Source organism: Phoenix dactylifera, chromosome 9 (assembly GCF_051530095.1).
Source record: "Phoenix dactylifera cultivar Ajwa chromosome 9, Ajwa_hap1_PhDact_Kaust_v1.1, whole genome shotgun sequence".
Classification (NCBI taxonomy): Eukaryota; Viridiplantae; Streptophyta; class Magnoliopsida; order Arecales; family Arecaceae; genus Phoenix; species Phoenix dactylifera.
Window position 1 is genome coordinate 27,333,019 of NC_143198.1, and position 27,519 is coordinate 27,360,537.

Sequence of the window (27,519 nt, forward strand, 5' to 3'; positions counted from 1 at the left end):
ATCGGTTCCGCCCTTGCACTAGTTTCAAGCCTAAGCCCACTGCTGTTCTGGCGCATCTACAAGAAACACGCCTCTTAAAGCCTTTTTTAGGTTACTCTATCAGCAAGGTGGTGTAAGGCAAAGCAAGATCAAGCATAGGCTTGTGCGGATTCAGAATGTGAAGCAGAGCATTAGACTTGTATGTGTGTGTGTGTCTTACATATTTTTATTTTGCAATATTATTTATGAATTCTGGGAAGAGACTCATTGCAACCAACCTAATTAGAGATTGTGGAATCATTTAACATTAACCTAGTGAATATAGTCTCCATATTCACTCTGATTATATTTATATTCATGCATGTACATACACACGTACGTATGTGTGTGTGTGTGTATATGTATGTATCTTATGTACTTTTATTTTTTAATATTATTTATAAATTATGGGAAGAGATTCATTTCAACCAACTTAATTGGAAATTGCTGAATCATTTAACATTAACCTAGTGAACATAGTCTCAGCATACATTTGATTATGTTTATACAGACTAAAATCCAATCGATTAGATTTGATGTTGAATTCCATCAATTTTGATTGGATGATAAAGGTTTGACATCGATGATCCAAGCAGTTGAATATAACCTGCTGCCTTTAAACTATTTATAGACCAAAAATCACTAACCCTAAACAATATATCAAATAATCAAAAAAGATATTTTTAATAACATGAAATAACATATACTTTTTAATCACTCAAAGCATTGATTAAAGATTTTCAGATTATATGATTTTTTTTATGTATAAACAATAACAATATTTTTATGTATAAGCAATTTAACAATAGTAGATCGCCTGGATCATCGGTATCCAAACTCTCTCTCTCTCTCTCTCTCTCCCTCCCTCCCTCCCTCCCTACATACATGCATACATACATACATACAGCCTTAAAGCATGTCTCAGGACTCCAATGCCAAACATTAGACATACCAACATGTAAATCCGTTTGAATGAGTTTTCATTTGGGATGTTCTCGTCTCAGGACTAGAAGGAAAATATCATCCAAAGTTGGTGTGGATAATATGTTGGTATGTTGAATGATAGATTATTGCTAATAATTGTTGCACATAGATCATGTCGCTCAAATGAACTCAAAATTTTCATAGAGCGTCCCTTCTACATGGACACTTTGGAGAAAATGACACACGTAACAATTATTTTAGTGCAACACCCTCTGGATCTACAACCGGTGAGCAGTTGTCAGCTGAACTGGTTTGTTTTGCAGAAGTCAATTTCTCTAGCTGTTTTCTGAGATAAGCCTGCCTAAGTTTCTCCCTGCGAGCAACCTCTTGTTCCTGCCTGCGCAACTTGAGTGTCGTTGCCTTTTGCCTTGCCTGATTGACCTCCTCATGAACTTCCCTGATGACAGATATTTACATCAATAGAAAATCAGAGGAGTTGATCTATACAAGCATTTCATTCATGCAAAAACATATGGGAGGAATGACTTGTCCATCTGAAAAATGTAAACCCATACATGGATGTTCTACTCCTACCAGAAATAGAAAGACATCAGATAACCAATCAAACTGGATCATAGAAGACTAGATATTTTAGCACTCCATGGTGATTAAACTAAAGCAACTACATAAGTGAATCAACTCAGCGCGACAGAAAATGGTCCACACCATGTGCACTTTCTTTCTATATACCTTCTGAAAGTGAGAAGTTCAAGAGTAAGAAAATGTCTGATGTTGTAGCTTAACTTCAGCTTGGCAATTTCTGAATAAGTTGGAGCCTTCAAATTTGAACTATTCGAAAAAATAATATTTAACAAGAAGCACAACATATTTTCAGGGACTGGTAGCAAAATTCTGGTGTGGAGCATGAAAAAAAATTTTTTTTTTTTTTTTTGGGGGGGGGGGGGTAATTATATCATTTTACACATTTAAGTTTCTAAAAAAACTCCATATCACTGGCAGCATCATTTATAGTAATATAGAGGCCCTGATCTGATATTGTTCACCACTTCAGCTGCACAAAATCATCACACTGCTATGCATTTTTCACATACTATAATTTTATTCAGATTCACAGAAATGAGGGACCAGGAATCTTAAAAAACAACTCAATGTATACATACTATGTAAAAGGACATGTACCACTATAGGATCTTTACAAAGCTACAAGGACTATATTTAGCAAATCATACCTTACGAAACGTTTATGCTCGTCATTGTCTACCGTGGCACTTGTACGACCAGGACCAATCGGTTTTGCATTTAAAGGTGCGACATCAGCATCATCATCTTCATTTTCTGGTGGTACAAAATGATTACCGTCATGGCCTTCTGGCTGCTCTGGTTCATCTTGCTCAAGACTCTTGCTGAAGAAATCCACACAGTATTTCTCTTTGTCTTCTTCATCTGGAAGTTGACCTCGAGCTAGTTTCTCATATAGCTCGGCTTTCCTCTCTAAAGCTGCATAACTAGCTGAGCCATCATTTACAGCTTTCATCTCCAGCTTGTCTCTGGATTATTAGAATAACCAAAAGTATAAATGATACGCATTTTTTTTTAAACAAAAACAGTAAGCAATATCCTCCTTGGGATGCAAGCTAGAAAATAAAGGTAAATAAATGCAACAGAATACATACAACTGAATTGTGAGAAAGTATTCTATGTTATTAGCTGAGCAATATTCATTAGCACACAGGAAAAGAACACAGTTATAACTAAACGGTTGAGCTTTAGAAACCATACACAGAAAAATATCTCAGAACAATGCTTCTTGTCTTCTAAAGAAATTCGGGATCATGATTATATACTAACAAGATATCAGCCACTAAGCCCAAAGAATTTTCGAAGCCACAAATGGACGTTAAGAATTTGTTTTACCATTCTCTACCTTCGTCAATCATTTATTTTATCAAAAACTAGCCATCTGTCATTCTATTACTATAACTATGATATCCAAACCTTGACCACTGTTCGCAATCAGCCTTATGAATTGTTACTCAACAGTCATCCCTACTCATCAATAGTTTGAATTTCAATCATATATAATAACCGGTTTACATAAACTTACAATTTATTAAGTTGGTAAGTTGAATCAATTTATTGTAATATTCAACCATCCCATAAGAAAAGACAAGAACTACTTGTCCTAAGTAATTTAAGTCCGGATTTAATAATCAGCTTCAAACATTTATTCCCTAATCAAAGTCATATGATAAAGATTGATCAAACTAGAGATCACACAAATCTATCAAATTTTGATGAGAATCCGAGCTCATATATTATGGAATAGGTGGCACAATGTTAGGTCAGTTCTATGATTAGATTAATGTAATTTAGTTAATTTCATTAGACTTAAAAATTAATTTTAACTCAAAATCATAGCTATGGATCCAATTTTTCATATGGTCAGGATTAAAGTTATTTGTATTCTCCCCCTTTTCTACGCCTTGAGTTTTAGTGAAGGGATAGGACAGCTTATTAGATCAGATAAAGGAAAATTACAATATAAGTCATCTGTAAGCTGAATTGTGGCAAGATAGAAATGCTAAATTGCCAGACGATTTAGCCCTGATTAAATTTTTGTGTGGGTGCATATGCGTGTGCATGCGCATGTATGTATGTATGTATGTATGTGTGTGTGTATTTATGTGTGTGTATCTGTATACTAGACAGTCATGACAGATTCTGTTTAATCTTTGGTTGGGTAACAAATAGATCCAAGGATCAATGATACTTACTGCAGAAAGATGATGACATTACTCAAAGTGATACAGTCAAATGCACCCTTTTTGGGATCAAAGAAGAGAAACCTAACTCTCTCTACCATGCCTAAGAACTTGCCTTTCTACTGAGGGATGCCTATGTTTGGTATTTTCAATCCTCCTATAGTGTTTCTGAAAACATGAAGCAATGTGCCTCTCTGCCTGTGTATTTTTGCATGTCTGTGTTGGGTTTTTTTTTCTCCAAAAAGTTACTCTCTTATTTCTTTTTGTTTTTGTTTTTGTGGTTGCTCAGAGGTATAAAATATAAAAGTATATTGCAAGCAAGACTAACTAGGAAACATGTGCAGGAGCAGACCGAGATTCAGAAGCTGGTGCAGGAACCGCAAGTTAAAATTTAATAGCTAAGGTATGAATAGGTGATCAACATTCAAAAAATTATTGCGTGAATGATAGTGCATACTACTCATGTTAGCCGCCATTGCTAACATGTTCTCTAGATTATCAAAAAGGAATACTACGGCGAAATGCACACCACATAGTCATCAGCCATACCAACTTAACAACTATCTTTTCTCATGCCACAAAACTAATGAGAATTCTTCGGAGCATGAACCTGTGAAGTTGACTATTATAATGACCACGAGACATTCATGATATTTGCGAGATAACATAAGCAATTAGGTTTTGCAGGTCTCATGGCTACAAAGACATCATTTTCAGATGGTGGTGTTTCGCAAGAATCATCAAAATACCATTTTGCAAGCAAAATCAAATCTTGCCCTAGGTTATAGTCCCAAATTAGGGACAACAGTCGCTAATAAAACAAATTTCGAAGAGAAAAAGATCGTGGTCGTACTTTTTAGCGCGGGAATCGACGCCGGAGTTCTTCTGGGAGAAGAGGTCGGAAGCAAGGGCCTTCTTCTTGGCGCGGAGGAACTCGGAAGAGGAATCAGGGGCGGACTCCTTGGCCTTGCGGGCCTGCTCCTGGGTGCGGTAGAGCTGCGCCTTGAGCTCCACAATGGAGGATGCGCCGACGCCCTCGATGGCCTTGCGCTTCTTTGGCATCACCGACGACTCCGTCAGCCATCCCAGCGATTCCACTCTCTTCCTCCTCTCCTCCTCCCCCGCCATCTCGCGCCCCCCCCCCTTCCCTATGTTCCTCTCTTTCTCCCTCAAATTGGAACCGAATCGAGAAAGGATAACTACAGAGAGAAACCAAAGGGCAAAAACCAGGCTTTGATCGCGACGACGAAGCTCTCGGAGCGGACGCGCAGGGGGGAAGAAGAGAGAAGGGATCAAGTTCGGGTATTCGGGAACCGGTTATCACGTGCCAATGAAGCGGCGTGATGAGTCGGGGACTTTGATCTGGACCTCACCCGGTAAGGCGGTAACCAAGCTATAGGCTCCATGTCTTTGTTCCGCACCAACTAATAAATTATTATCCTATAGATTTATAAACCTAGACCGGTCCTATGGTCCAGTTCAAATTTTTGGGACACCAAATCCGGGATATCTAAGCTCCAATATCCATCACATATAAGCCCCTCAAATTTGTGATTTGTATGCAATTTGTATGACCTCTTCAAATCACAAATATGTACATGAATGACTTTTCACTAATCTATATGAGTAGTTTTCCATAAGTATGATGAAAATGTTATGCTTGTATGCGATAGCAAACTTGATTCATTCCAACCACAATTTATGCTAATATGATTGTTATTTCTAGTGCATTTTAAATTTGAATTAAAATTTTGAACATTGATAGAAGATTTGTTTCATGCGCTCATTAGATATACCAACATAATTGTGACTAGGCTGAACCAAGTTTGCTATCCCATGGTAAGGTAATGGAGATAACATATAAATGAATTATAACGCCACATATTATATAAATGAGTTGCAACGCCACATATTGTGGTTTTCCACATTAATTATTCCATATGGGGTATTATAAATGATAAACAAGATCACTTGCCAAGTTTATTGTATGTAGTTTCTGTTGCATCAAATCATGTTTTTTGTGGCTAAAGCTATTGTGACAGTATGATGGCAACGACCTGAGCAATTTTTCACATTACATCTCCCGAAAAGAGGATTGAATGTAATGCACAAGGGATCATTCGATGGTCTTGTGCAGCATAAGTTATTGGATTTGCATTAAGACCCATGTAAAGCACGAGTTTTGACGTGATGCTTACATGCATCGCATGCGACTACACGAATCCTGATGAGAAACCAAGTCCGGGCCGCATCGGATCATTTGAATGACTGATAAGCGTCCCAGAACATATTCCAGAAGCTTTAAACTGAGCTCTCACAAATACAAACATGTGGTGCTCCGTTTCTTCTGTTTCTGTGGTTGATACCCAAACATAATATAATGGCATGGAATTGCTCTCAAAAAAAATATAACCTTATGAACTTGTCCAACCTTTCTTAGAGAAATCCATGGCCTGGAATTTTGCCCCTTCCTCCTCTCTCCCAACAGCTCCTCCTAGGATTCAGGGTTCAGAGAGGTTCCCAATAAAGAAGCTCACTGCCTTCGTGAAGCCCACAAGCCCAGAGAAAAGTTTATCTCCCTGCAAAGTAGCACAATCAGAAGGTGTTACAGAAGAACACGGTCTATCAGGTACAGTCCCTTCCCTTTGGTTTCATTGTGAACAAAGAAATCACGTAGATATCTAGTCTAACACGTAGAAGAATGCTTGCATGGCCCTTAGAAGTCCGAATCATGAGGCAATTGCATCTTCATCGCGTAGAAGCATCTAGTTTGCAGCATAGCTGAACTTTTAGTTCAAAGAACAAGCTGAGATGGATCAGTAGCTTTCAAGTGAAGAGATTCAGCAAGCGCCAATAGAAGATAAAAAGGTCCTCTAGGCCTTAGGAAACTTGCTCAGGCTGGATTCATGAATTAGCCATAACCAAACCACTAGCAACTGTACAGTTTTGCTTTCTTCCTTCGCAGTTTATTGCAATCACTAGTTACATCATATGTTGATTTGAAAAAAGAAAAAAAAACGAAAATCGAATGTTGCACCACTTTTTTCTTTCTCCCTTGCAGAGGCTTATCATCATGTCGGTTCTTTATCACTTAATCGTTATGAAATCATTAACTTCTTATTCCTGTTCTCAGTTTTTATGTCAAAGTTTAGGCATTTCTTTATTTTTTAAAAAAATATTTAATCATGTACAACACTGATGGTAGAAAATAAAAGGAAAGCTAATTAAATAACAGAATGATTACTCACTTTCAAATGTTATGATAATGCTATGATATGCCAGTAAATACTGATGGATCAATAGCCCTTCGACTTAATTATTAGAATCCATCATCGACTTTGATGAATACATCATTACAATGATCACGACTTCTAAACTCAGAAGTCCAAGCAATTGGTCAACAAGGTTGTTGTCATGTTTGAGAGCTGGAATTGGAGATTGGCCAGGCTATATTGTTTAATGGCTCTTCAGTTTATCTAGCAATGCAAAATACAGATCATGTCTTTCCATCTGAGAAAAAGTAGTTCACTGCATTTCCTCTTTCATATTTTTGGAGCCTTATCTTGTCAATAAATTAATTACTCATGCCTGTGTGCTCGATTCTAATAGGGTCTTCTGCCCGCACTCAGTTGGATCTCTTGGAACAACTGACTTCTTCTTCCACCTTCCCTGGCAGCGGTATGTACATGTTATCTAGAGATTGCTTGGCAGATCTTTTCTCAACATCATATACATTCACAAAACCAACACTTTGTTCCAATATAACTGATGCGGACTTCCCTAACAGGATATGAGAGTGATGGTGACGCTCACAAGCCTACAATTCGTGAACAACTTTCTGAACTGGTAGGGGACAGAGAAGGTGATTTCAGCCTTCCATTAGGTAAAAAGCTGAAAGCAAGTCGGAATTCCTTAACCATTTCACAGAGAAGAAACATCAAGCGACAGACCTATCTGAATGAAGTTGCTCGCAGAAATGATTCCATTTTCTTTGCAACAATTGGAGCATTCGTGATTCTCCCACCAGTAGCCATATTATCTATTGCTATATTGACTGGTTATGTCCAGCTTTTTCCATGAAGTAAAAGTGCATGTTTTTGCTATCATTTTCTGTTGATCATACTATACAAAAACCAAGAGGTCAGAATCTAGTACATAACTTTCTTCAATCATGCTACTGTAAAGGCCATAGAGTGTTGCATAGATGGAATCCTTTTGCTGGTGGCAGGAGTCACCAGATAAAAACATGTGCTTTTGGTTCCTTATCTCAATCCAGCTGCATCCAGGTTCCTTTAGAAGCCTTTTCTCCTTCATTACTGCTCTCAAATTTGCCACATCTTCCCACAATCTGGCTGCTGCAAAAGTCTCAGCTAGTGCAATATAAGCAGAAGAATTATTTGGTTGCAAATGAAAGAATTGATCTGCTGCTCTTCTACCAATCACAGTATCTCCATATATTTTGCAAGCTCCAAGCAATGCTCCCCAAACAGTCGCATCCGGTTCTATTGGCATGTTTATGATAATAGATTCAGCATCCTTAAGATGGCCAGCTCGGCCAAGAAGATCTACCATACAAGCATAGTGCTCCTTGGTAGGACTGATACTATGTTCTTTCTCCATAGCATAAAAGAATTGCTGACCTTTCACAACCTCTCCCAAATAACTGCAAGCTGTGAGTAAGCTTATAAATGTGACATGATTTGGCTGAACTCCTGAATTTTGCATTTTCTCATAGAAATCTAGGACTTCACTTCCTCGTCCATTCTGTGAATATCCTGTTAACAAGGCATTCCAAGATATCATGTCAGGGTTGGTCATGGTGTGAAAGATCATTTCTCCTTCATTAAGAGCTCCACATTTCCCATATACAGTAATTAATGCATTCCCCACTCCTAAATCTGTTATGAACCCTCTTTTGACAGCTCTGCAATGGATTGCTCTGGCCTGTTCCAGAGCGCCAATGGCGGCACAGGCACTTAGAGCACAATTATAAGAGAACTGGTCAGGTTTCAACTCTGATTGCTCCATCTCATAAAAGAATGATAGTGCATCCAGGTTGGTCATCCCAGTTACAGTGTTGGTTTCGATGTGTTTGCTATTCTGAAGGTAGCCAAACATCATGGTGTTCCAAGATATCAGGTTCTTCTGTGGCATCTGATCAAAAACATTTCGAGCTTCAGCTACATCATTATTAGAAGTATAAGCAGCCACAATTGCTGTGCACGAGATCACATCATACTGAGGCATCGTGTCAAAGACTAAACGGGCATATCCAACATTTCCTTGCTCGCCATACATAGTGATCAAAGAATTTCCTATTGAAATATTTGACTGTAAGCCCACTTTCATCACATATCCATGAAATTTTTTGCCACTTCTCGTAAATTTAGAACTTGAGCACCCACTAAGGAGGATTGTAAGGGTGAAGCAGTTTGGTCTCACATCATCCTTGATCATATCAATAAAAAGACCAAATGCTCTATCTAGCATCCCATTCTGCACATAGCCAGCAATCATAACATTCCAAGAGATCACATTTCTCTCCAACAATCCACTAAAAATCCTCTCAGCCTCCTCAATTTTCCCATTCTGAGCATATCCTGCCACCAAGATGGACCGCGACACTACGTTATGCTCTGAAATCTCATTAAAAACTCTCTGAACATCTAAAAGCTCACCACATTTGACGTACATATCCATTAATGTACATCTGATATCGACATTCTTTATCCATGCCAATTTCACTAGGCAACAATGAACACCCTGACCAGTCTCCAATAAGTGCTGGCTTGCACATGCCTTCAAAACTGCAAGAAATGTCGGCTTATTAGGAGCCTCGCCTTGTTCCCTCATTTTATAGAACAAGTCCAGGGCCATCTCATCATATCCTTCACTCTGATATGCGCTGATCATTGAGTTCCAAGAAACCGTGTTTCTGCATGGCATCTTATTGAACGAATCCATGGCCTTCTCCAAACTACCACTCATTGCAAAGCCCGAAACCATGACCGTCCACGTATAAACATCTCTCTCTGGCATGCAGCTAAAAACCATCTCAGCATCACCCACACTTTTGCACTTGAAATAAAGATTGATCAGGGAATTATTCACCGCAACGTCTACGGCCAGATTCTTTTTCACTATGAGATTATGTATTTGTTTTCCTTCATCCAATGCATTGAGGTTGGCAGAGATGGAAAGCATACGTGAGAGCGCGAACTCATCTGGATCAAAACCGGATGTCTGGAACTTCCTGAAAAGTTGTAGACCTTCTGAGTCACAGCCATTAAGGGCGTACCCAGCAATCATGGCATTCAAACAATCAGGGGTCCGTTGGTTTTTGATGCCATCAAAGACCTCCCGTGCTTTGGCAACTTGACCTGCTCTACAGAGTGCAGTAATCACGGCCCTCGCGGTGGACGGGTTTGGGTGGGGCATTTCATCGAGAAGGTCTACGGCGTTGGCCGGAGCAAAGTCTGAATGCTGGAGCAAGCGCCGAGGGAGGTCTTGACGAGGTTGGAGTGGAGTGTGCTGATGCCTTCAAGCAGCAGAGCTTGAACTGATGACTCCGAGGTTACTCCATGCTTCATCACTATTGTAGGTGGGCACGTTATGCCCAAGATTGTTGTCGCGAAAAGAATGTTAGCTTTGTAGTGGTTGACCCGACAGCTGGAATGTCGGCTGACTCCATACAAGTTACAAGTCAAGAGGTTGACCTACCCAGATCAACAGGACGAACGGATTTCCGAGATTTGAGATCTGGAGTCATTTGATCTAGCTCGACACATGTACTCTACCGGCTTGCGCAACCATAGCACAAGACTTCACCATTTAACCTTATCGTTGCTATATAATTAATTAGAGACTACAATTCGGAATAAAATAAGGATAATGTATTGACAAAAATATTAGACCATAAATAAATTATCATATCTCATTTAAGTTGGCCATCTTGTTTCTTGGATTCCATACCTTAGGCTTTTATATTTGTAACAGTGATATGCCCGGTTTTGATATTTCAGAAAAATAAATCTCGATCGAATCTATATATATTTGAGTCGGATGAGCCGACCTGGTTGACCTGCATGGATCTAAAATGTTTGTCCTGATTGTTGATGTTTGAGATGCTTTATGAATTTTTCTCATGCAACTCTCTTTCACAAGTGGTGCACAAGCCCCACATCAAGCAAACACTTCCTTTGTGCTCCCCTTTCCTGCAATTTTTAATAATAGTTTCTATACTCTTGCATCTAGATCTCCTACCTGGTGCAGCTATAGATGAATCATAGGCAACTAATGACTTGTAACTTTAAATAACAAGGAGGACATTGATTGAAGGGAAAAGTAAGTAATCGACTTTGGGGATTTCAATATGAAGTTGTTGTGATTGGATTAGGATATTTAAGTAGAGAAAGAAACTACTTTTGGGATTTTCTGCACAAATTAGTTTTATGTTGTATGCCAACTTGGAAGAATAAATAGACATCAATGTGGCCACTGCTCACAATCAATAGTCTTGATTGACTAAGTTGTTTTATGAAACACCTTTTCATCTCTCAAATAAATTTTGATCTCCAGGTAAATTAGCAGTGATCGTTTAACTAGTAATTTTACCTGCAGAGACATTCTATCAAGTTTTGTATGAAAGAGAGAAGAATTAATGAAGGCTTATAAATTTGGAAAGCACGCAGCTATAGCACAAGTTTTGCAAAAGAAACCCTTTAGGATCAGGAAAGAAGAACATGAGATTATAGGCTGGCTTATTGTCCTAGACAATTCATTGCATCACTTGGAATAAAAATATGTTCAAATGCTGTATTATTTCAGAAGATGAAACAAAAAATTATAATTACAGAAAGGAGAAGTCTTGAATTGCAACTAATCCTATTTGATCATTGTACACAGATGCTTAAATTTATATTACACAATGGATCTCAATTCTAAGCAGCAGACTACATCTCAAAAAATTTCTAAGCAGCAAAGCCCCCACTATACCATACTTCTCATACATAACATCCTTTTCTAATTCCAATACTTCCATTCCATTGACAGTTTCCAACACTTTCACCATGTTGCTAAAAGAATGCACTGACAGAAGAACAAAAGAGTTTGAGCCAATGCTAGAGCTAAAATAGTTCATGAGCACATGAAAACAAGCCCTTGGGACCTTGGCTCTCCACTAGGTAATTGATACTAACTCTTTCTGGCTGGTACTTGGACAGTTATATGGTCAGTGGGTCTGATCTGCTCATCACCTAGGATCACTCCCTGCTTCATCATATAATCCCTCCTGTCTTGGAAAAGATAGATGAAAGCAATGATCACAATCTCTGCAGTGAAGAGAACAGTCCACAACCTTACACTTCTGGAGGTCCTCTCATGGTAGGTGTGCAGGCCAATGTAAATGTTTATGATCCCCAAAATAGGAATTCCAATTCCAAGTAGCCAATGCACAAAGTACCATATGCTCCTTAGTTTCACTCCCCTGAGAAAAAATAAAACAAGAAATGAACACTCAATGTTAGCTCTTGATGAAAAGAGTATTAAAAAAGAGCAAGCAATACACACATCTTCTTCTTTTAATGCATAAAAATGTGTTACATGCCTGCGAGGCCTGAGAAAGCCAATCAAAGGTTGAATCCATATCAATGCATGAAGTGCCAACCCTGTCCTCTGATGAGTGTTACTGAAGGAATTCTCAAAGTTCATTATAGCCAGAACTGCCCCAGCAGTAGCAAGCAGGGTAGCTATCATCTGTCAACTCAAAATGAAAGAAAATATGGTAATGTGTGTGGAAGGTTGCATGGCAAAATGTTATGAGGAGACTTAGTGGAGTAAAATCATGCTTGTTTTTTTAAAAATGCCCTTCAAATCACCAATAACAGGTTACCAAGTACAAAACCTAGTACTTCTGATGTTGCTGGTTGCTCAAAAAGTACGAGGGTGGAAGCAAAATATGTAAATGGCCAGAAAGAGACAAGAGACCACCATCCAATAGATAAATTAAATACAGTTCTGTGCACTGCAAATGCTGTGGATGATGTAACATGTGATAGAGCTTACCTGCACAATGACATGGGAGTAGAAGAGAACCTTGAGCTTTTTGCCACATTCAACTCTGTTTGACATCCTAATTATGATTATCCCAATAGGCATCAAGAAACCAATGGAAGCCCAGAGAAGGAATGCGTGGAGTGTGATTTGAAATGAGAGTTCAGGAGTCAGCTGCAGATAGCATCACAAAGAAGTTAAAACAGAGGGCTTTTCAAATTATGTATCTGCAGTGTACACCAACACATAGCTCAGTTAACATGACAAAGAGAAAAGGTTAGGCTACATTACCCAATTCCCACCTCAACCAACAAGAGAAAGATAAGAGGGAAAGGAACAATTCTAATTCAAGTTTAATAGTTATCACTTTCAGGCAATTTGTAATCAGACCTAAATTAGAAAATTCAGCAAATGACCATGGAGATGTAATCCTTTTAAAAGTTCCTTGCGCTGCTAAATTTCAAACAATTACAAAGTCTGAAGCAGAATGAACTACCTTCAGTTGGTTTTGTTGTCTGGTCTTGTGGCTTTGACTTGGTTTATGGGGGTCTCGGGATGAATTCACCAATGGTGTGAGAAGAATAAGAATCAGAAGGCTTGCTAATCCCAAGAAAACTCCTCTTTCCAAAGCGAGCATTCTTTCAAGCTGGAGAAGCTTTCTTTCCACACAAAAAGAGAACCAAAAAATATCGAAAAGAAAAAGAGAACTAAAACTCAAAACTCAAGTGCAGTTACTGCCTGTACTACTCCTCAGCCTTGTTGGAGTCTAAGCAACCTAAATTCTATACAATGACCAAGCAAAACAATAACCTCTTCCAATACTACAGATCGCTCGGAATATATTTATTAGAGCTATTCCTCGAGCTTAACCCAGTGCAGCAAGCAAAGCCTTTCCTATATTTTCTTCCTCTGGTCTCAGTAGCAAACCAATGTGCATTTGAAGATCAATAAAAAGCAGACAGATGATACGTACCCCCTGAAAAAAAAAAAGAAGAAATCCCTCCCTTCCAAAGTATGCTCGGATCACAGTAGTAACCTTTCAAGCATATAAACAATGCCGAAACAGACACTTGAATTCCTTCACCACCTCTCCACAAGCAACTATATTATGTGAAGAATCCCAAGCTAGCTTGAAGGCCAATAAAGGAATCCCAAAAGCAACCAACCTGCCGAGGGAAACCTCTAAATAGACTAGAGGCCTTGGATGGTTTGGCTGTGAATAGATTTTAAATATATTAAGAATCTCTACGTGGGGACTGGAATGCGAGGCTTTAGCTCCAGCTTTCTCAACTTTTTGGTATGATGGTGAGGTTTGTGGAGTAGCAGGGAGCACAAAGAAAAGGTGGCCATACTTTCAAACAGTAATACATTTGTAAACAAGTGGAACGTGGTCGGTGGGGTGCAGGGAGATGGAATTGTGCTCTGTTATCCTCCGGTATTTCCCCACCAGGGCCACAATAAGAAGCAGTGCTCCTTTTAGACAATCTTTTTAAATAGTTACTGTACAAGAGACCAAGGTCTTGGTGATGTCATGATTTCATCTAGGCTTTGCAATAACTGGTTGGGCTGGATAACAAGAATGCATCTAAGGAACTCCTGAGATCAAGCCATTAGAGGAGAATCCATGTGCCATACTCCCCCACAGTCTTTTGTGGGGAGCGCCTAAGAAGTAATCGCCGCTTTTCAAAGATTGCCATCAAAGTCGGCGTATCTACGACAATTGACCACGCTGAGAGGTTGGTGGGGACTTTTAGTTGTGACTTAGGTCAAAATTATAAACCAGGTTAGATGGAGTATAAGTCCTTGTTCAGCATGGTGCCAATTCGAGAACCCATGTTGATAGAAACCTGGGCCTCAACTAAGGATAATGATCTATCCCAATATTAGATTTTAATTGGCTGCTAATTTTGATAATGAGTTTTACGTAGATGCTTTCGATGCATGAACGTGGATGGAAAAGTCTAAATGCACATTTGCGTTACCATATAGAAATCCAGAGTTATAGTCATAGACTCTATCATGCATGTAGTGTTCAATTTTCTTTGGAGATTAATGCACCTAGATTCACTTATTTGCAGGTCTTAAGAGCATGTTATATTTTGCTTGGTTCATGATTTTAGTGAATCAAAAGCAGAAAATTATTTAGCCTTCGACTGTTGTGAATTTGTGATCGCTTTTTATCTGCTAGAAATGAATCCAATAAAGTATGCTTATGAGATACAAAATAAGTCTAATTGTATGATACGGTGGGTTAGCTCAATCAATCGAATCCACTAAATGGGACCGGCCGAATTTGATCGGAGACACAAATGTTCGTTAGAATTCTACATCATTGATACTTTACAACCTTCTCCTTTTCCTTGTAGCTTTTTAAATCATTGTATCGGCCACAATTGTTACTTTGTTTATAAAAGACTAATTATAACTTAGGAAGAAGTTAACAATGGCCATCTGGTACAGCTAAACTCTCTTACATGATAATATAATTTAACATGACAAAGGATGGCAGGATAAAAAAAAAGGGAGTTTTGTTACTCAGTGCAGGATTTGCCCATAGGGCCTCACTAACATACTCATTAGACTTTGGACCACCCACATAATCTAGAAACCTAATGATGCCAAAGTGACAAAGCAAGCTAGAAATCCACCTCATCACTCTAAGACAAAGGCCCCACTAAACCTTTATCCATGTTGTGGTTGACACTTCACATCAAAAAACAAGAGATTTCACATGCTTTACTTTGACCGTATGACCATGACCCTCAAAGGAACAAAACCATGGGCTGATGTAATTGGTTTTCTTCTCCTATCAATAGGTTAAGATGGTGAGAATAACGAATTTGATTATGAAATCGAGACCTTTTGCCCATTATCCATTATGGGCTCATGACAGATGGGAGAGTTCATTTAAAGCATAATCATGGATGAGGTTTCTTTCTTAACCTAACAACCATCAACTTAAAGGGCTCGTTTGGTTCGCAGGAAAAGGAGGGGGGAAAGTGTGGTCAACGGGAAAGTAATGAAATGCCTCTTGTTTGGTTGGAGTTTTCAAAGGAGAGAGATGGGAAAGTTGTATTCCCATGGGAATATGATTCCCACATTTCATGGGAAAGTCTTTCCCATGAGAAACATGGGAAAGTTACTTTCCCATGAGGTGGGAATCACTTCTTTTTTATTTTTTCCCAAAAAGACCCTTCAGCATTAAAGAAGCATTAAAGAGGCATTAAAAACCTAATTTTTATTAAGGGCATAATAGGAATTATATATAACTTTCCTAGGAAAGTGGATGGTCAACCAAACATAAGCACTTTGGAAATTAGTCACTTTCCCATGGTTAACCAAACATGTCAAAAGTACTTTCCTAGGTATCCTCTTCCTAGGAATCTGATTCCCAGGAATCATATTCCTAGGAGGGAAAATACTTCCCGCGAACCAAACGAGCCCAAAAAGGTGATCATATTGATCACTGGGGGCAAGATTAAAGGATCGCATGTGGGTCTCCCAAAATGAATTATTGGGGCAAAGGGAATTCTATTAATTGTGGTCTTGCAACATCCATGTTCTTATGGTCCTGAACTTTGCTCTTCGTTGGGAAAAACATGGGGGTCGTATCTTGTTTTTTTTATTTTATTAATGAAGGTTTTGCCACCTAGCTGAGGCATCCCTTTGTGGGGAGAATGTTTTGTCAACTTGGTTGTCCCTTTTCAATAATGGGGATTTCAGGAACAAAATCTTTTAGGAGGCATTGACATTTAACATATATTTATGAATACATATACTCAATTGGGATGCAAGTTGTTAGAATAAAGGGATTGCTAAGATAAGACCTATCATTGATATTGTACTTTACATCTTACAAAGAATATAACCAAAGATAATTTTTAACTGCTACTTAATGCTACACCAAATTTCAGCAAAATTAGATTGTATTACTATGTAAAAAAGTTTTTCTCATCTCTCTTTAAAAAAAAATAAAGGGCATTTCAGGTATATGTTGTATCAATTTTGTAAGTAGCCTTTGATGGAGCATCTTTAACGTTATTTTTCATCCTTCGGTGACTCTTTTCAAGAAACACTATTACTAAGCACTTGAACAATTTAAAGCCATGCTACAAAATTCTTTCTAGTAAGCGACACGAGAAAAGATGATAAGGATAAGAGTAAATTATAAAAAAATTTCTGAATTTACATTTGTTACATTTGCATCCAATAATTTGTAAAATATATACTTACATCTAGTTAAATTAACGGCATTAATGAAACCCTTTACCCCATACGAAAAATCAAAACCATCCTTAAATAGAAAAGAGATACATATCTTATGTCATTTAAAATTATTTTAATCATTTTTTATTTTTTTTTGACATGACATTTGGGTTCCATTTAAAATTAATGAGTTAGCTAACATTCTATTAAGTAATGGATCCAAATTGGATAAAAATAAATTGCAGAAGGATAAGCATAAATTTTTCTAACTATTGTATGTAAGTATAATTTACTTCTAATCTCAGAAGAATTTTTGTAATATACCCTAGAATCAAAAGCTTGTGGAGTGGATCAAAATAGAATGAATATTGCAGTTTGCATGTAAAAAACATCACTCAAAATTTTAGATAAATAATTTATTTGAGATGCAACCCCAACTAAAATTTGATATTAAGGAGAATGACAAAAAAAAATCCATTTTTAATACTTGAAATTTCCTTAGTGTTCCCTTGAAGCGCAGTTTCTCTTTTTTCTAGTCAATGTTATAAAAAACCTTTTTAATTTTGACTTTGCTCATTCGAGCTTGTCTTTTAACTATTAATTGGACCACATCCGCTGAAACCCAAGCAATTATACGCTGGTGCCCAGCAACAAAGGAACAAAAATGCTTCTTTTTGCAAGTCTAAAGATGCTGCTGGCCATGAGAGAGGTTCTGCCCACAACGTTTTGTTTGGTAGCCCTTCTTTTTAGGTGGCAATGGAGCTACCGTATTACTTTGGTGGTTGAGTGCTTATTAGAAGGTCCAGAGAAAAATAAATGATTCACTAGGAGATTTTCTCAGCCCATCCAACCCAAATTTTTTTAAAAAAATCCAAAATAAGGTTATAGGTTCTTTTTCTTTCATTTATTTAACAATGAAACTGATTAAATCCCTCTATTTATACTGCTCTTACAAAATCCAAGCTGAATTTTTCTTCTAGTTGAAAGAAAAAATAATCATAAAAACAACTAAAATACTTCAGGACTATGTAATGATTTTTATATCAACTTTATCTCCAATCGCTGTCATCCGATTTGAGGATTAAAAAACTTTACTTTCACTAGCCTATTTAAAGATCCAAACATCATTATATGGCCCCAACTGCTGCGTGCATAGAACCCTTTAGGGATGGACACAGCATTGTAGATGATGAAAAGTTCTCTACATTTCTTTTTTAAAAAAAAATGCTTCTCAATCAAACACGGTGGGAGAAAGTTCTACCCTCCGTAAGTTTTGATGCGCAATTCAGCTTCTTTTGTAGCAGATTTTGCTCCCAAACTCTATCTAAACCTACCCGACACGACAAGAATAATCCACAGCAGATCTGATGATCGAAACTAAAACCACGTTTTACAGGCCCAAAGATGGCCCGAGAAATCACAAGCACACCACAAAGTAGTTTGCCATGGGCTACCATACCCCTTTGGTCACCGACAGGTCTTTTGGTAGCGGCCGAAGTCATGGAGATCAAAGAAGCTGCCTTAATGCGTCTAAAGATGCACCACAACTTGGTGTTCCTTCCTTATTTCAGATGCTCACGGGAGCATGAGAAAGATGATGCTATCAAAGTGGTTGCAGCAACCCTCGTGGAGGAATCCTCTAAAGCTACATTCCCCCCTTCCTCTACCCAATAGAGAAAAAGAAAGCTACAACTCCTCTCTTCTTTGCTGCATTTCTTGTATTAGATAACTGGTATCTTATTCAGAATTTGAACTATATATAATTGAATCCAACAAATGACTCCTATATTATCTCTAACAAGCCATGGGATTTTATGGAAGCCAAAATTATTTATATTATTTAGCCTTGCTTATAGCTAATCAATAATTTGCAAGAACAGATGCTGTAGACAAACATAAGAATGATTGGATTTAACAGAAGTTGACTCTAAAATCTAAAGGACTATCATGGTGAAGCCCGAATCAGCATTATATGTATGACAATACGTCAGCTGTTTCATATCTTCAAGAAAAAGCCAACAGAAAGAGACAGCTAAATACAACAGAACATGCAGAATACTCTAGTCAAAGGAGAAAACCTGCATCTTGCATCCATGCCCATTACAATGGCTTTATCAATTGAGCCATTAGAGAATGGCTTCGCAGTACTGCTAAGCTGCAATGGGTTCTGCCACATATTTTATTTACCATTTCACTTTGCTATAATTAAAAGAAAGAAAAAAAATCTTAAAAGAACATGCTTACTGATCTATTGTATTGTTCTACATTCTACGTGTATTGGGACTGTTCCGTCATCATCATCAATCCTAGCTATGAACCAGCTTACCTTCAAATCACAAAAGTAGAGTTTTGGAGTTGCACCAACTATGTCACTAGAATTGCATGCGAATGACCTTTAACAGAAACAGGGAGCGGATGACTGTGGTACAATTTGATGCTGATAAGTGATGTTCTAGCAGAATACGAGCAAAACTGCAATGCTGAAAACAGCTACAACACCAAACCTTCAAGATATTATTCTCACATTTCATTATCAATGATGTTTTTAATCATTTCAGATGGGACAAGCCCCTCAGTTCGAATAGCATCCTTGTTTGGATCTGGGCTGATAAAATACAATGTTGGTAGTCCACGAACCTGTGATGGTTTATATTTTCAAAAACAAAGGGCAGAAAATAGTGAGACGATGTTAAGATTCAACAGTCTCTGGAATGTAAAATCTCAGCTATTATTTTCACAGTTCATTGTTGAATACCTGCATATCTCGTGAAAATTCATATTCATCATCAGTGTCCACCTTGACAAACAGTGCATTGCTCTCATACTCCACAGCAAGCTGCAAAGTAGTTGCTGTCGATATCAGCCCATAAGAATTTTATTACTATTGCATTACCTATAAAATTGTGTTCCTCGGATTAGAAGCAAAATTGCCAAAACCATGCTTAATATAGCGAAATGAGTTAGATCCATGCCCCTTTTAATATTCAATAAAATGGTTTACAAATTGTTATGTTAGACTTAATAATTTTCCAACAGAAGTGCTAAATGCAAACACATAATGATGATGGCATGGTGACTTTTTGGTAATGAAGTGTCAAGGAGTGTCATGGAATGTTCCAAGTGTCCAACACATTAAAAGACCCAAAATTTGCTTTGTCCAGTAAATTGATAGAAATGCAGCACCAACAGAAAGCTTTTTCTCCAAAAAAGTTCCAGCAGCCAGCTAGTCAAGATACTATTAGACTTTGTGCGCATAATGCAGAGAACTGGATATCATGAAAAAAAAATATTAAAACCATCAGAGAAATGGCTGGCATGGTTTACAGCAGATGTTAATAGAACACCTATCAGCATGCAGTCAGAACTGAATGACAGCTCCAGAAAGCTTGGTGAGGAGGAAAACATGATACCAAATGCAAACAACAGATCCAAAATTGATATTCCTACAGATGCAGAATGCTAAAATGTCATAGATAGGGAACTCTCTAAAGTTTCACAAATGCAGTGTATTTGCTAAAAAGAACTCCACAAATACTGGCATATGCTTGCACGTTCATGAGCAAGCTAACACATTTGCAAACCTGTTCACCTGAAGAACATAGATAATTGGTATAATATTTACTCATTCGAAAGAGTTGCAGGAAAAATGGTTCATCAAAAGTGGCATTATGCATCTCTGCTTTTTGAGTAAGCATTACGCATCTCATTATGGGCATAATCAGCATGCAGCAGTTGTTTTTATATTTTACTATTGAACCTTTCCTAAATCATAGAGAAATTGTTCCTAGGAACTGCAAAGCTTGCATTAGTAGCAGTGGGGGCCAAATGCATGTGAAAATAGGAAAGAGGTGTTTGAGAGAAAGGTAGAAAGCAGATATACTGCATAATTGTCTTAGCAAAGCAATATGGTGGTTAAATTTTAACGAACACAGTAGCTGACTGAAACAAGACAAGACAATACAAGACAATACGAGTTATAAATTGAGTAAAATTAATGCTGGTGGATTAAAGATGTGGATAAGATGCGTGAGCAGGAGCAAGAGTGAGATAACACTCACAGCAAATGCAAAATCTTCAATAAGATACTAATTTAGGGGTGTCCATGTGTGGGATCGGGTCTAGGCCCAAAACAAGCCAAGATTATAAGCCTCAAGCCCAAAGCCTGGCCTGAAGGTACCAGGCCTCAGCCCAATCTGACTCGGTATATTTTTGGGCTGGACGGCACTCAAAACAGGCCCATATTCATTTTTCTGCCAAAACCCCAGCCTGAGCCAGGCTAAAATTAACCAGACTTCCTAAAAATTGGTTGAATTGGGCTTTTGGCTTATAAAATGTTTAGCCTGATCTCTGTTTTTTCAAGGTCAGATCTTCAGGCCACTCAGACTGGCCCGACCATTAACAGCCTATCCTAATTATATGTTTGTGGATGGATGATCGATATATTTTTCACTGTGAATTTTTCCCTGTAAAGGATTCAGCTTGGTTTACCCCGTCAACTAAAATCCTTGTCAATCAACAACAACTAAAACTTTTAGCGCCCATATGTTTCAACCACTAATGATCGACCAGTAGCAGGATTACAAAGAAATAAAGGACCATGAAAGTTCTTGCTTTCTACTTGCTACAGCCATGGAGAGGAGATGGGACAGCAATTGGACAACTCCTCTCAGCTGTAAGATTCGTGTTGCTCACGCTCTCCACTTTGAGTGAAAGAACAAGAAGCAGCATATATTAAATGGAACAACATATTGTTGCAAGACTACAGTTTGCCTCTTCTCTTACAGCAGAATCAACATTGAATCATCCTCCACGGAGTAAAGGTGGCTCACCATGAGACAATCATTCCGTAATTTTTATACCACCCTGCAAGTGTTTTGGAAATCCATGTAGATTCCTTAAGAAAAGAGTTCGCCATCTATGAATTTCTTTTTCCCCAATGTAAAGGATTCCCTCTGCACATAGAAGTAGTTGATTAGATTCCTTTTATTTTTTTGGTGAGCGAAGGACCATCTTCTAATATTGCTTCGAGTGAAAGTTCTGCAGTCGCTAGAGTTTGTTTTAAACAAGTTATGGTGTCTAGTGTCTTCCTATACGAAGCTTCATGGGAATCAGTCCTTTGATTTTTTTGTCAGTTAAAAGGGTTAGTGTCTTCCATATTTCTGTTCTCAGTTCTTGGTGCCAAGGACTTCAATTACTATTCATGGGAACCACTATTTTGCAACCATCTATTCACACTACAGATGTTCAGCCACATATTTTCAAAACAGAAGGAATTTTATCTCTCTGACTTTTAAGTAACATGCAGGAGTCATGATACATGAGTAGAAATACGTTAAGAGATTGTGGAGGACAGTGAGTGGGAAAAAATTTTCCAAACTCAGAGACAAGCTTTGGCTTACTGGCCAACAAGAAGAACTGGAACATGGTTGTGCATATATCCTCAATGAATCCTCAAAGTGACAAATGGTAGAGAGCTTCAGAGCATGCATCAGCACCTTTCAAAAAGTAAGATGAATTGATTTAAAAGAGAGCATGCAGTTCCCAATTTTCTATCCGGAGGTTCTACATGTGTTGCTTGATATAATACAGACATTGCATTTGTTTCTCTTTCATGAATCCTTTTCATGACTTAATATATATCTTGGTCAGTGAATGATTTTTCTTTGGTGTTCCAAAAAACAGATAACTTAAGGCACTTAACATAGAGGGAAGAAGTTCATCAGGTAATATTTCCAAAAGAGTTCCAAATGGATCCACCGATTCACCAATCAATGGAAGTTCTAAATTGCTTAGCCCACATAAGATACAAGAGTGTCTATAATTACTATAAGTAGTACTTTTTGGAGTAGTTAATATGTTCTAATGACAAAAGTCAAAATTTTGTAATGGCAATTGGAATGACATTTTCTCCTAGTTTTGTATTATTATGTATACAACTTATCCAATGGTAAATTTTAGAAATTGATCTATAACCATTCAAACATATTAGATTTTTGAAATATTATTAATTTATTAATGACCTAGCAATATTATGAACCAATATCTTTAACTCAAATCAAATTTTCTTCAAAATTATTTTTCTATTAAGAAGCTAAAAGAATAAATTAAAATGTCATGGCTGGTTTTATGTTATGAGACCGGAGTTGCATCTGACTGACTGTTAGATTTGATAAGTAAGTGTTCATTTCATCCTAAGTAACTTGCAGAATTTCAGAATGACTTCAAATTAATTATACTAGACTTACCTAATGGTTTCTTGTCTTTGGATTCCTGTTCCTCTACATTGTTTTATGAATAAATGTCCTTACTCGAACAATACCTACGATGTGCATCAAACAATGTACCGAGCAAAAGTCTCTTGGAAGTGTTGCACCCCTGCACCATTTCCAAACTGCAACTGCTTACAAGCTCTTTCAATTTGACCAAGATATTATCTGAAGTCAGACGCTGAGATATCATGCTTCTTCACAATGCAAAGAAAGCCCCTCTTATTCAGAAAAAATCTGCTTGCAATTAGGATAGAAGCATCCAAATTCCCCAGCTATAAACACATTCAAGGACACTTATTCAGATAATGCATCCCTTAACCACAACCAAGGAGACAGAGTAGCTTCCAATGATTCCAATCTTTCATTTGAAATATAGCATTCATCATGAAGTTTGACAAAAATCTCAAACTTGCCTCCAAAGCAACTGCTCTAATCCATCAATTCATACCAAACTTCACATCCTTTCATTGTTCGCATTCGAAAAAACTTTTTCTAATAATCTATCAAATGAAACTTTCTTTCATCTGGATGGTATTCTTACCATCCTTCATCTCATAAAACTGGAAAAGGAAAAAGGCAGTCTGATTTAACTCTGTGCCTATAGAGGGTCAATCCTTTGGCAAAGACATACAAAGAAAAGCGAAAGCACTGGTAAATTAAATAATCTATGCTCCAGAGCACAACATCTTAAAAGAACTGAAAACGGAGGAAGAAGAAGGGGAGATTAAGGGGAGAATAGATGTACCATTTCGAGCTCCTGGGCCATTATAATGCAGGGCCCGCACCATGCAGCATAGAAATCCACGATGAGCGGGACGTTCCTCTCGCTATTCACCAAATCCTGCACCTCCTTCGCCGACACCTTCTTCTACTCCCCCCACCCCCAAAACCCAAAGAAAAAGCAGTAAGAAAAAGAAGTAAGAATGGTAAACGGAGATCAGAAAGGAGATGGGTATAGAGAGATACCACAAGATAATCTTCTCTGATGTACTTGGCCGAGGGGGATTTGGAAACCAACCTTCTAATGCTGCTGCTGCTCTTCCGGCTAAGGGAACTCCAAGAAGAGAGAGGTTTGGCGGTGGAGAGGCCGAAGAATGGGCTTCGAGGTGTCGAGAGAAAGGAGCTCGGAAGGCCCCGAAGGGACGAGAAGGCGAAGGAGGTCGAGCTCTGGAGAACCGCGGCCATCCCTTCGTTAGAAGAACGCAGCGGAGTGGAACCGAAGCAAATGGATTTATGTGCGTCTCTGAATCTTATCTTCCTGACTTCCGGAATTACTTCGCAGGAGTGGTAGCCGAAAAATAAATGGGTCGGGTCGAGTGGGCTACAGTTGCAAATAAATGGGTCGGGTCGGAGCCCACTCGACCCGACCCGACTCGTGGAGGCCCGGTGGAGATCGGAGATTGGATCGTCAAACCAAGGTTGGGCCAACTTGGATGTAGAAATCATTGATAAACTTGTGCACCACCTCTTAGCTGGTCAATGAGGGTATAAATAGAAATGCAATGATTATTTCACTATTGTTAACCATGGAACCCAAACCAACTTGAAGGAAGGTAATCTCAAAGCAAATATCATCGCATGTATTGTTAAGTATGTTTTGAGGAACGGCAGATTGGATAGCTCTCTATGTTGCTCGTCATGGTGGCTCAGTACCCACTTATTTTCGGGAGATTATTTTAGCCCCGATGCGAGTGGTTGTATTTAGTCTAAGATTTAACAAAAAAAGAAGAAGGTATTATCTTTCATCCATAGAAGATTATGTTGAGAAAATAAACTGAGTATGTAAAATAAATAAATAAGTGAGTATGTAAAGATTATAGTGGCTCAACTTGACCTCTTACTTGAGGCCATCACTCCCTTATCTACCACTAATGTTGCGCTGGAAGGAACTACTTTAGTATTGTGAGATGGCTTAACCTATCTTGCTTCTTGTGCATTGTACCCGTCTCATCTTGCCATTTTGATTTTGTATATAGGTAAATGGAATAAGTTTTACAACAAAACAATTACAAGGACTTATTATTAAATCACTTCTTTTAAGAACTTATTATTATGGAGCATTACAAATGAAATTGCAAATAAAGCATTTTTGAATGAAGCAAAAGATTCTTTGAAGATCTGCGGATATGTAAATTAAACCACTTCCTCTCTTACCTCAATTTTCACTTGCATTATTGTTTATATAATTACATCATTCATTTATTAATTCTCTAGTTTTTTATCTAATTAGTAGACTATAAACCTTTTGCGGAAGCATGTATTGATGCTGATGAGAAAGCAGCAGCTCTCAAATACAGTCAAAACTTATAGAGCCGTAGGAAAGTTCTGGTATTGACTTTTACAATGAATTTTTGTGTTTCTTATTACCATGCCTCTGTTAACTTGCTTTGTAGATCTTAATTCAGTACTCGAGCATCCAGTGCCGTCACAAATTTAAACAAGATATGTTTTGCCACCATTCCAAGTTTTAGTTAATGGCTTTAATTTAGTCTTATTTCAATTTATTTGTTTTCCTTTAAACCAGGCCTGTGCACCAATTGGCATGGCCAAGGAAAGCTGCAGATGGTGCTTCACAGGCTATGGACAGTGAACTGTTTGGTTGGCTGAAACTAACTTGAGCACAAAATGCTGCTGCTGCATCGATATTGACACTTAGCAGGGCTGGTTATCATTTCAAGCATGGCAGTGCATGAAATAGTAGTCAATCTCTATTTTATGTATCATCCCTCCTTTTCTCTGTTTTTGGATCATATTTGGCCCTTCGTTTTTTCACCAATGGCGGTAGTATTCTGCTGGCTTTTGAAGGAATTGCAACTGTAAATCATGTTTATAATGGCTGAAAATTTATATTTATAACATGCGTAACCTGAGCAATTGGCATCGGAGAAGGAGATATATAAGAAAGGTTTTTTGTTTTAAAATTTATATCCATCCTGCAGGCTCCAGCAGTTGAGAAAAGTTGGTCACTGACATTGGCCATGTCCCTTTTTTACTGCACCACTTGGTCTCCCAGCTACACATAATCTACCATTTGTCTCATGAGAGGAACTTCCTTGACCTGTTTTCTTGAATTGAAGACTGCTACTCGAATTTTGTTCCCTTTCATTTGGTTAGCACTGGTACTCCTACTTGCCTTGAAGAATTTTAACCATGCAGGAAGTGCAGTTTATTGTTGTCATTGTATTAATGTCATCGTAGCTCAAAGGTAGGTGTCTTATTCTACCAAAAAACAGCTGGTGACTTACTAAAGAGGTGAAGTCTCAGGTTGGGACACCAGAAGTGCTGATTGGCAGTGAGGTTAGCTCTGGCAGGAGATAATGAAATGTATCAAGAATTGATGCAAGATATCTTTGCAGAGATGATGGTATGACCCATAAAGTGTGTCGTATCACAATCACTGATCAGGAGCAGATACAAGCCGATCACGATCGTCTTGTGTTCTGTGGACTTGAGCACAAATAAAGAATTTAGGATGGTTTTGCCAACTTGAGTGTGTGAGCTGGATGAATCAAATGAAGCATGAGGGAGTGAAACTGGTGGATGATTTCCATTGCAAATCAGTTCTACCATGACTGGAATCCTGTACTAAATTGGTAGATTATACCCTGGAAGAAATTTCAATGTAAGCTTTTGGTCTGCTATCTATGTTGCTGATATGAGACCATCCACCTACTTGCAAGATCACACATGGCCTGATGGGAAGTCGTTGGTGGGTAACCCTCATGGTGAATACAGTGATTGCATAGTGTTTTTTTTTACTGAAATGTAGCCTTGGCAAACCTTAAACATGATTATAGTACGCTTCTCTCTTCCCTTAATTGTGACCGAGTGTTTGCATTCATTGTCAGATATCGACTTTTAACCTCTTATCATATCATACCTGCAGAATTTAAAAAGTACAGATCAATAGACAATTAGTCATGATCTTCCCAAACTATCACCAGACAAGAATTTTTCCAAATTATAAGATTCAGAACTTCTTACCAAGAAACATTCATGTTGCTGAAGAATTATCAGAACTTATTTGAGCAACACTCACAGATCAGTGATTTGTAATGTTACTCCCTGTCATTATGGTGCTTGTTAACCAATTCAGAAGTATACAAATAATGCAACATCCTGTATTTTTTGTCCTTGTTTTATGAAATCCGAACTTGAGGACCTTCGCAGTTTTCCTGATCTCAAAACTCAGCCTAGGCGAATAATTTAACAATGCCAAACTTCTGACCATGCAACAAGAACACATTGTCCTCCATCATAACCAGGCG

At 38.1% G+C, this 27,519-nt stretch overlaps 5 protein-coding genes across 5 annotated transcripts; 1 reads left to right on the top strand and 4 right to left on the bottom strand.

Annotated features, from left to right (window-relative positions):
- Window positions 1–1,054: 1,054 nt before the first annotated feature.
- Window positions 1,055–5,036, bottom strand: LOC113463110 (uncharacterized protein At4g18257-like). Its single transcript, XM_026807008.3, has 3 exons — window positions 4,579–5,036; window positions 2,193–2,510; window positions 1,055–1,399 (listed from the first exon to the last, which is right to left on the bottom strand). Exons 1-3 carry the CDS (start codon window positions 4,851–4,853, stop codon window positions 1,195–1,197), a joined length of 798 nt encoding a protein of 265 aa, XP_026662809.1. The 5' UTR covers window positions 4,854–5,036; the 3' UTR covers window positions 1,055–1,194.
- Window positions 5,037–6,113: 1,077 nt separating this feature from the next.
- On the top strand, window positions 6,114–8,038 carry LOC103713226 (uncharacterized). Its single transcript, XM_008800081.5, has 3 exons — window positions 6,114–6,354; window positions 7,335–7,403; window positions 7,513–8,038. Exons 1-3 carry the CDS (start codon window positions 6,174–6,176, stop codon window positions 7,803–7,805), a joined length of 543 nt encoding a protein of 180 aa, XP_008798303.2. The 5' UTR covers window positions 6,114–6,173; the 3' UTR covers window positions 7,806–8,038.
- On the bottom strand, window positions 7,002–10,537 carry LOC113463111 (pentatricopeptide repeat-containing protein At2g13600-like). Its single transcript, XM_026807015.3, has one exon. It carries the CDS (start codon window positions 10,161–10,163, stop codon window positions 7,848–7,850), a length of 2,316 nt encoding a protein of 771 aa, XP_026662816.3. The 5' UTR covers window positions 10,164–10,537; the 3' UTR covers window positions 7,002–7,847.
- A 989-nt stretch (window positions 10,538–11,526) lies between these two features.
- LOC113463109 (cytochrome b561 domain-containing protein At2g30890-like) lies at window positions 11,527–13,943 on the bottom strand. Its single transcript, XM_039131598.2, has 4 exons — window positions 13,273–13,943; window positions 12,789–12,950; window positions 12,331–12,479; window positions 11,527–12,210 (listed from the first exon to the last, which is right to left on the bottom strand). The coding sequence occupies exons 1-4, from the start codon at window positions 13,411–13,413 to the stop codon at window positions 11,919–11,921; spliced, it is 744 nt and encodes a 247-aa protein (XP_038987526.2). The 5' UTR covers window positions 13,414–13,943; the 3' UTR covers window positions 11,527–11,918.
- A 5,417-nt stretch (window positions 13,944–19,360) lies between these two features.
- On the bottom strand, window positions 19,361–24,519 carry LOC103713224 (Thioredoxin z). Its single transcript, XM_008800076.4, has 4 exons — window positions 24,218–24,519; window positions 23,997–24,119; window positions 19,738–19,818; window positions 19,361–19,619 (listed from the first exon to the last, which is right to left on the bottom strand). Exons 1-4 carry the CDS (start codon window positions 24,434–24,436, stop codon window positions 19,503–19,505), a joined length of 540 nt encoding a protein of 179 aa, XP_008798298.2. The 5' UTR covers window positions 24,437–24,519; the 3' UTR covers window positions 19,361–19,502.
- Between the last annotated feature and the right edge of the window lie 3,000 nt (window positions 24,520–27,519).

What these genes read in the sequence shown, in the direction of transcription:
- LOC113463110 (XM_026807008.3), bottom strand. Translation starts at nt 4,853, where the DNA reads ATGGCGGGGGAGGAGGAGAGGAGGAAGAGAGTGGAATCGCTGGGATGG. An exon ending in GTCGATTCCCGCGCTAAAAA is followed by an intron (nt 2,511 to 4,578) that starts GTACGACCACGA and finishes CTAATAATCCAG; the next exon opens with AGACAAGCTGGAGATGAAAG. An exon ending in GAGCATAAACGTTTCGTAAG is followed by an intron (nt 1,400 to 2,192) that starts GTATGATTTGCT and finishes ATCTGTCATCAG; the next exon opens with GGAAGTTCATGAGGAGGTCA.
- LOC103713226 (XM_008800081.5), top strand. Translation starts at nt 6,174, where the DNA reads ATGGCCTGGAATTTTGCCCCTTCCTCCTCTCTCCCAACAGCTCCTCCT. An exon ending in AGAAGAACACGGTCTATCAG is followed by an intron (nt 6,355 to 7,334) that starts GTACAGTCCCTT and finishes CGATTCTAATAG; the next exon opens with GGTCTTCTGCCCGCACTCAG. An exon ending in TTCCACCTTCCCTGGCAGCG is followed by an intron (nt 7,404 to 7,512) that starts GTATGTACATGT and finishes CTTCCCTAACAG; the next exon opens with GATATGAGAGTGATGGTGAC.
- LOC113463111 (XM_026807015.3), bottom strand. Translation starts at nt 10,163, where the DNA reads ATGCCCCACCCAAACCCGTCCACCGCGAGGGCCGTGATTACTGCACTC.
- LOC113463109 (XM_039131598.2), bottom strand. Translation starts at nt 13,413, where the DNA reads ATGCTCGCTTTGGAAAGAGGAGTTTTCTTGGGATTAGCAAGCCTTCTG. An exon ending in GACAACAAAACCAACTGAAG is followed by an intron (nt 12,951 to 13,272) that starts GTAGTTCATTCT and finishes TGCTATCTGCAG; the next exon opens with CTGACTCCTGAACTCTCATT. An exon ending in GGCTTTCTCAGGCCTCGCAG is followed by an intron (nt 12,211 to 12,330) that starts GCATGTAACACA and finishes ATTTTTTCTCAG; the next exon opens with GGGAGTGAAACTAAGGAGCA.
- LOC103713224 (XM_008800076.4), bottom strand. Translation starts at nt 24,436, where the DNA reads ATGGCCGCGGTTCTCCAGAGCTCGACCTCCTTCGCCTTCTCGTCCCTT. An exon ending in TCAGAGAAGATTATCTTGTG is followed by an intron (nt 24,120 to 24,217) that starts GTATCTCTCTAT and finishes TGGGGGGAGTAG; the next exon opens with AAGAAGGTGTCGGCGAAGGA. An exon ending in AATTTTCACGAGATATGCAG is followed by an intron (nt 19,620 to 19,737) that starts GTATTCAACAAT and finishes AAACCATCACAG; the next exon opens with GTTCGTGGACTACCAACATT.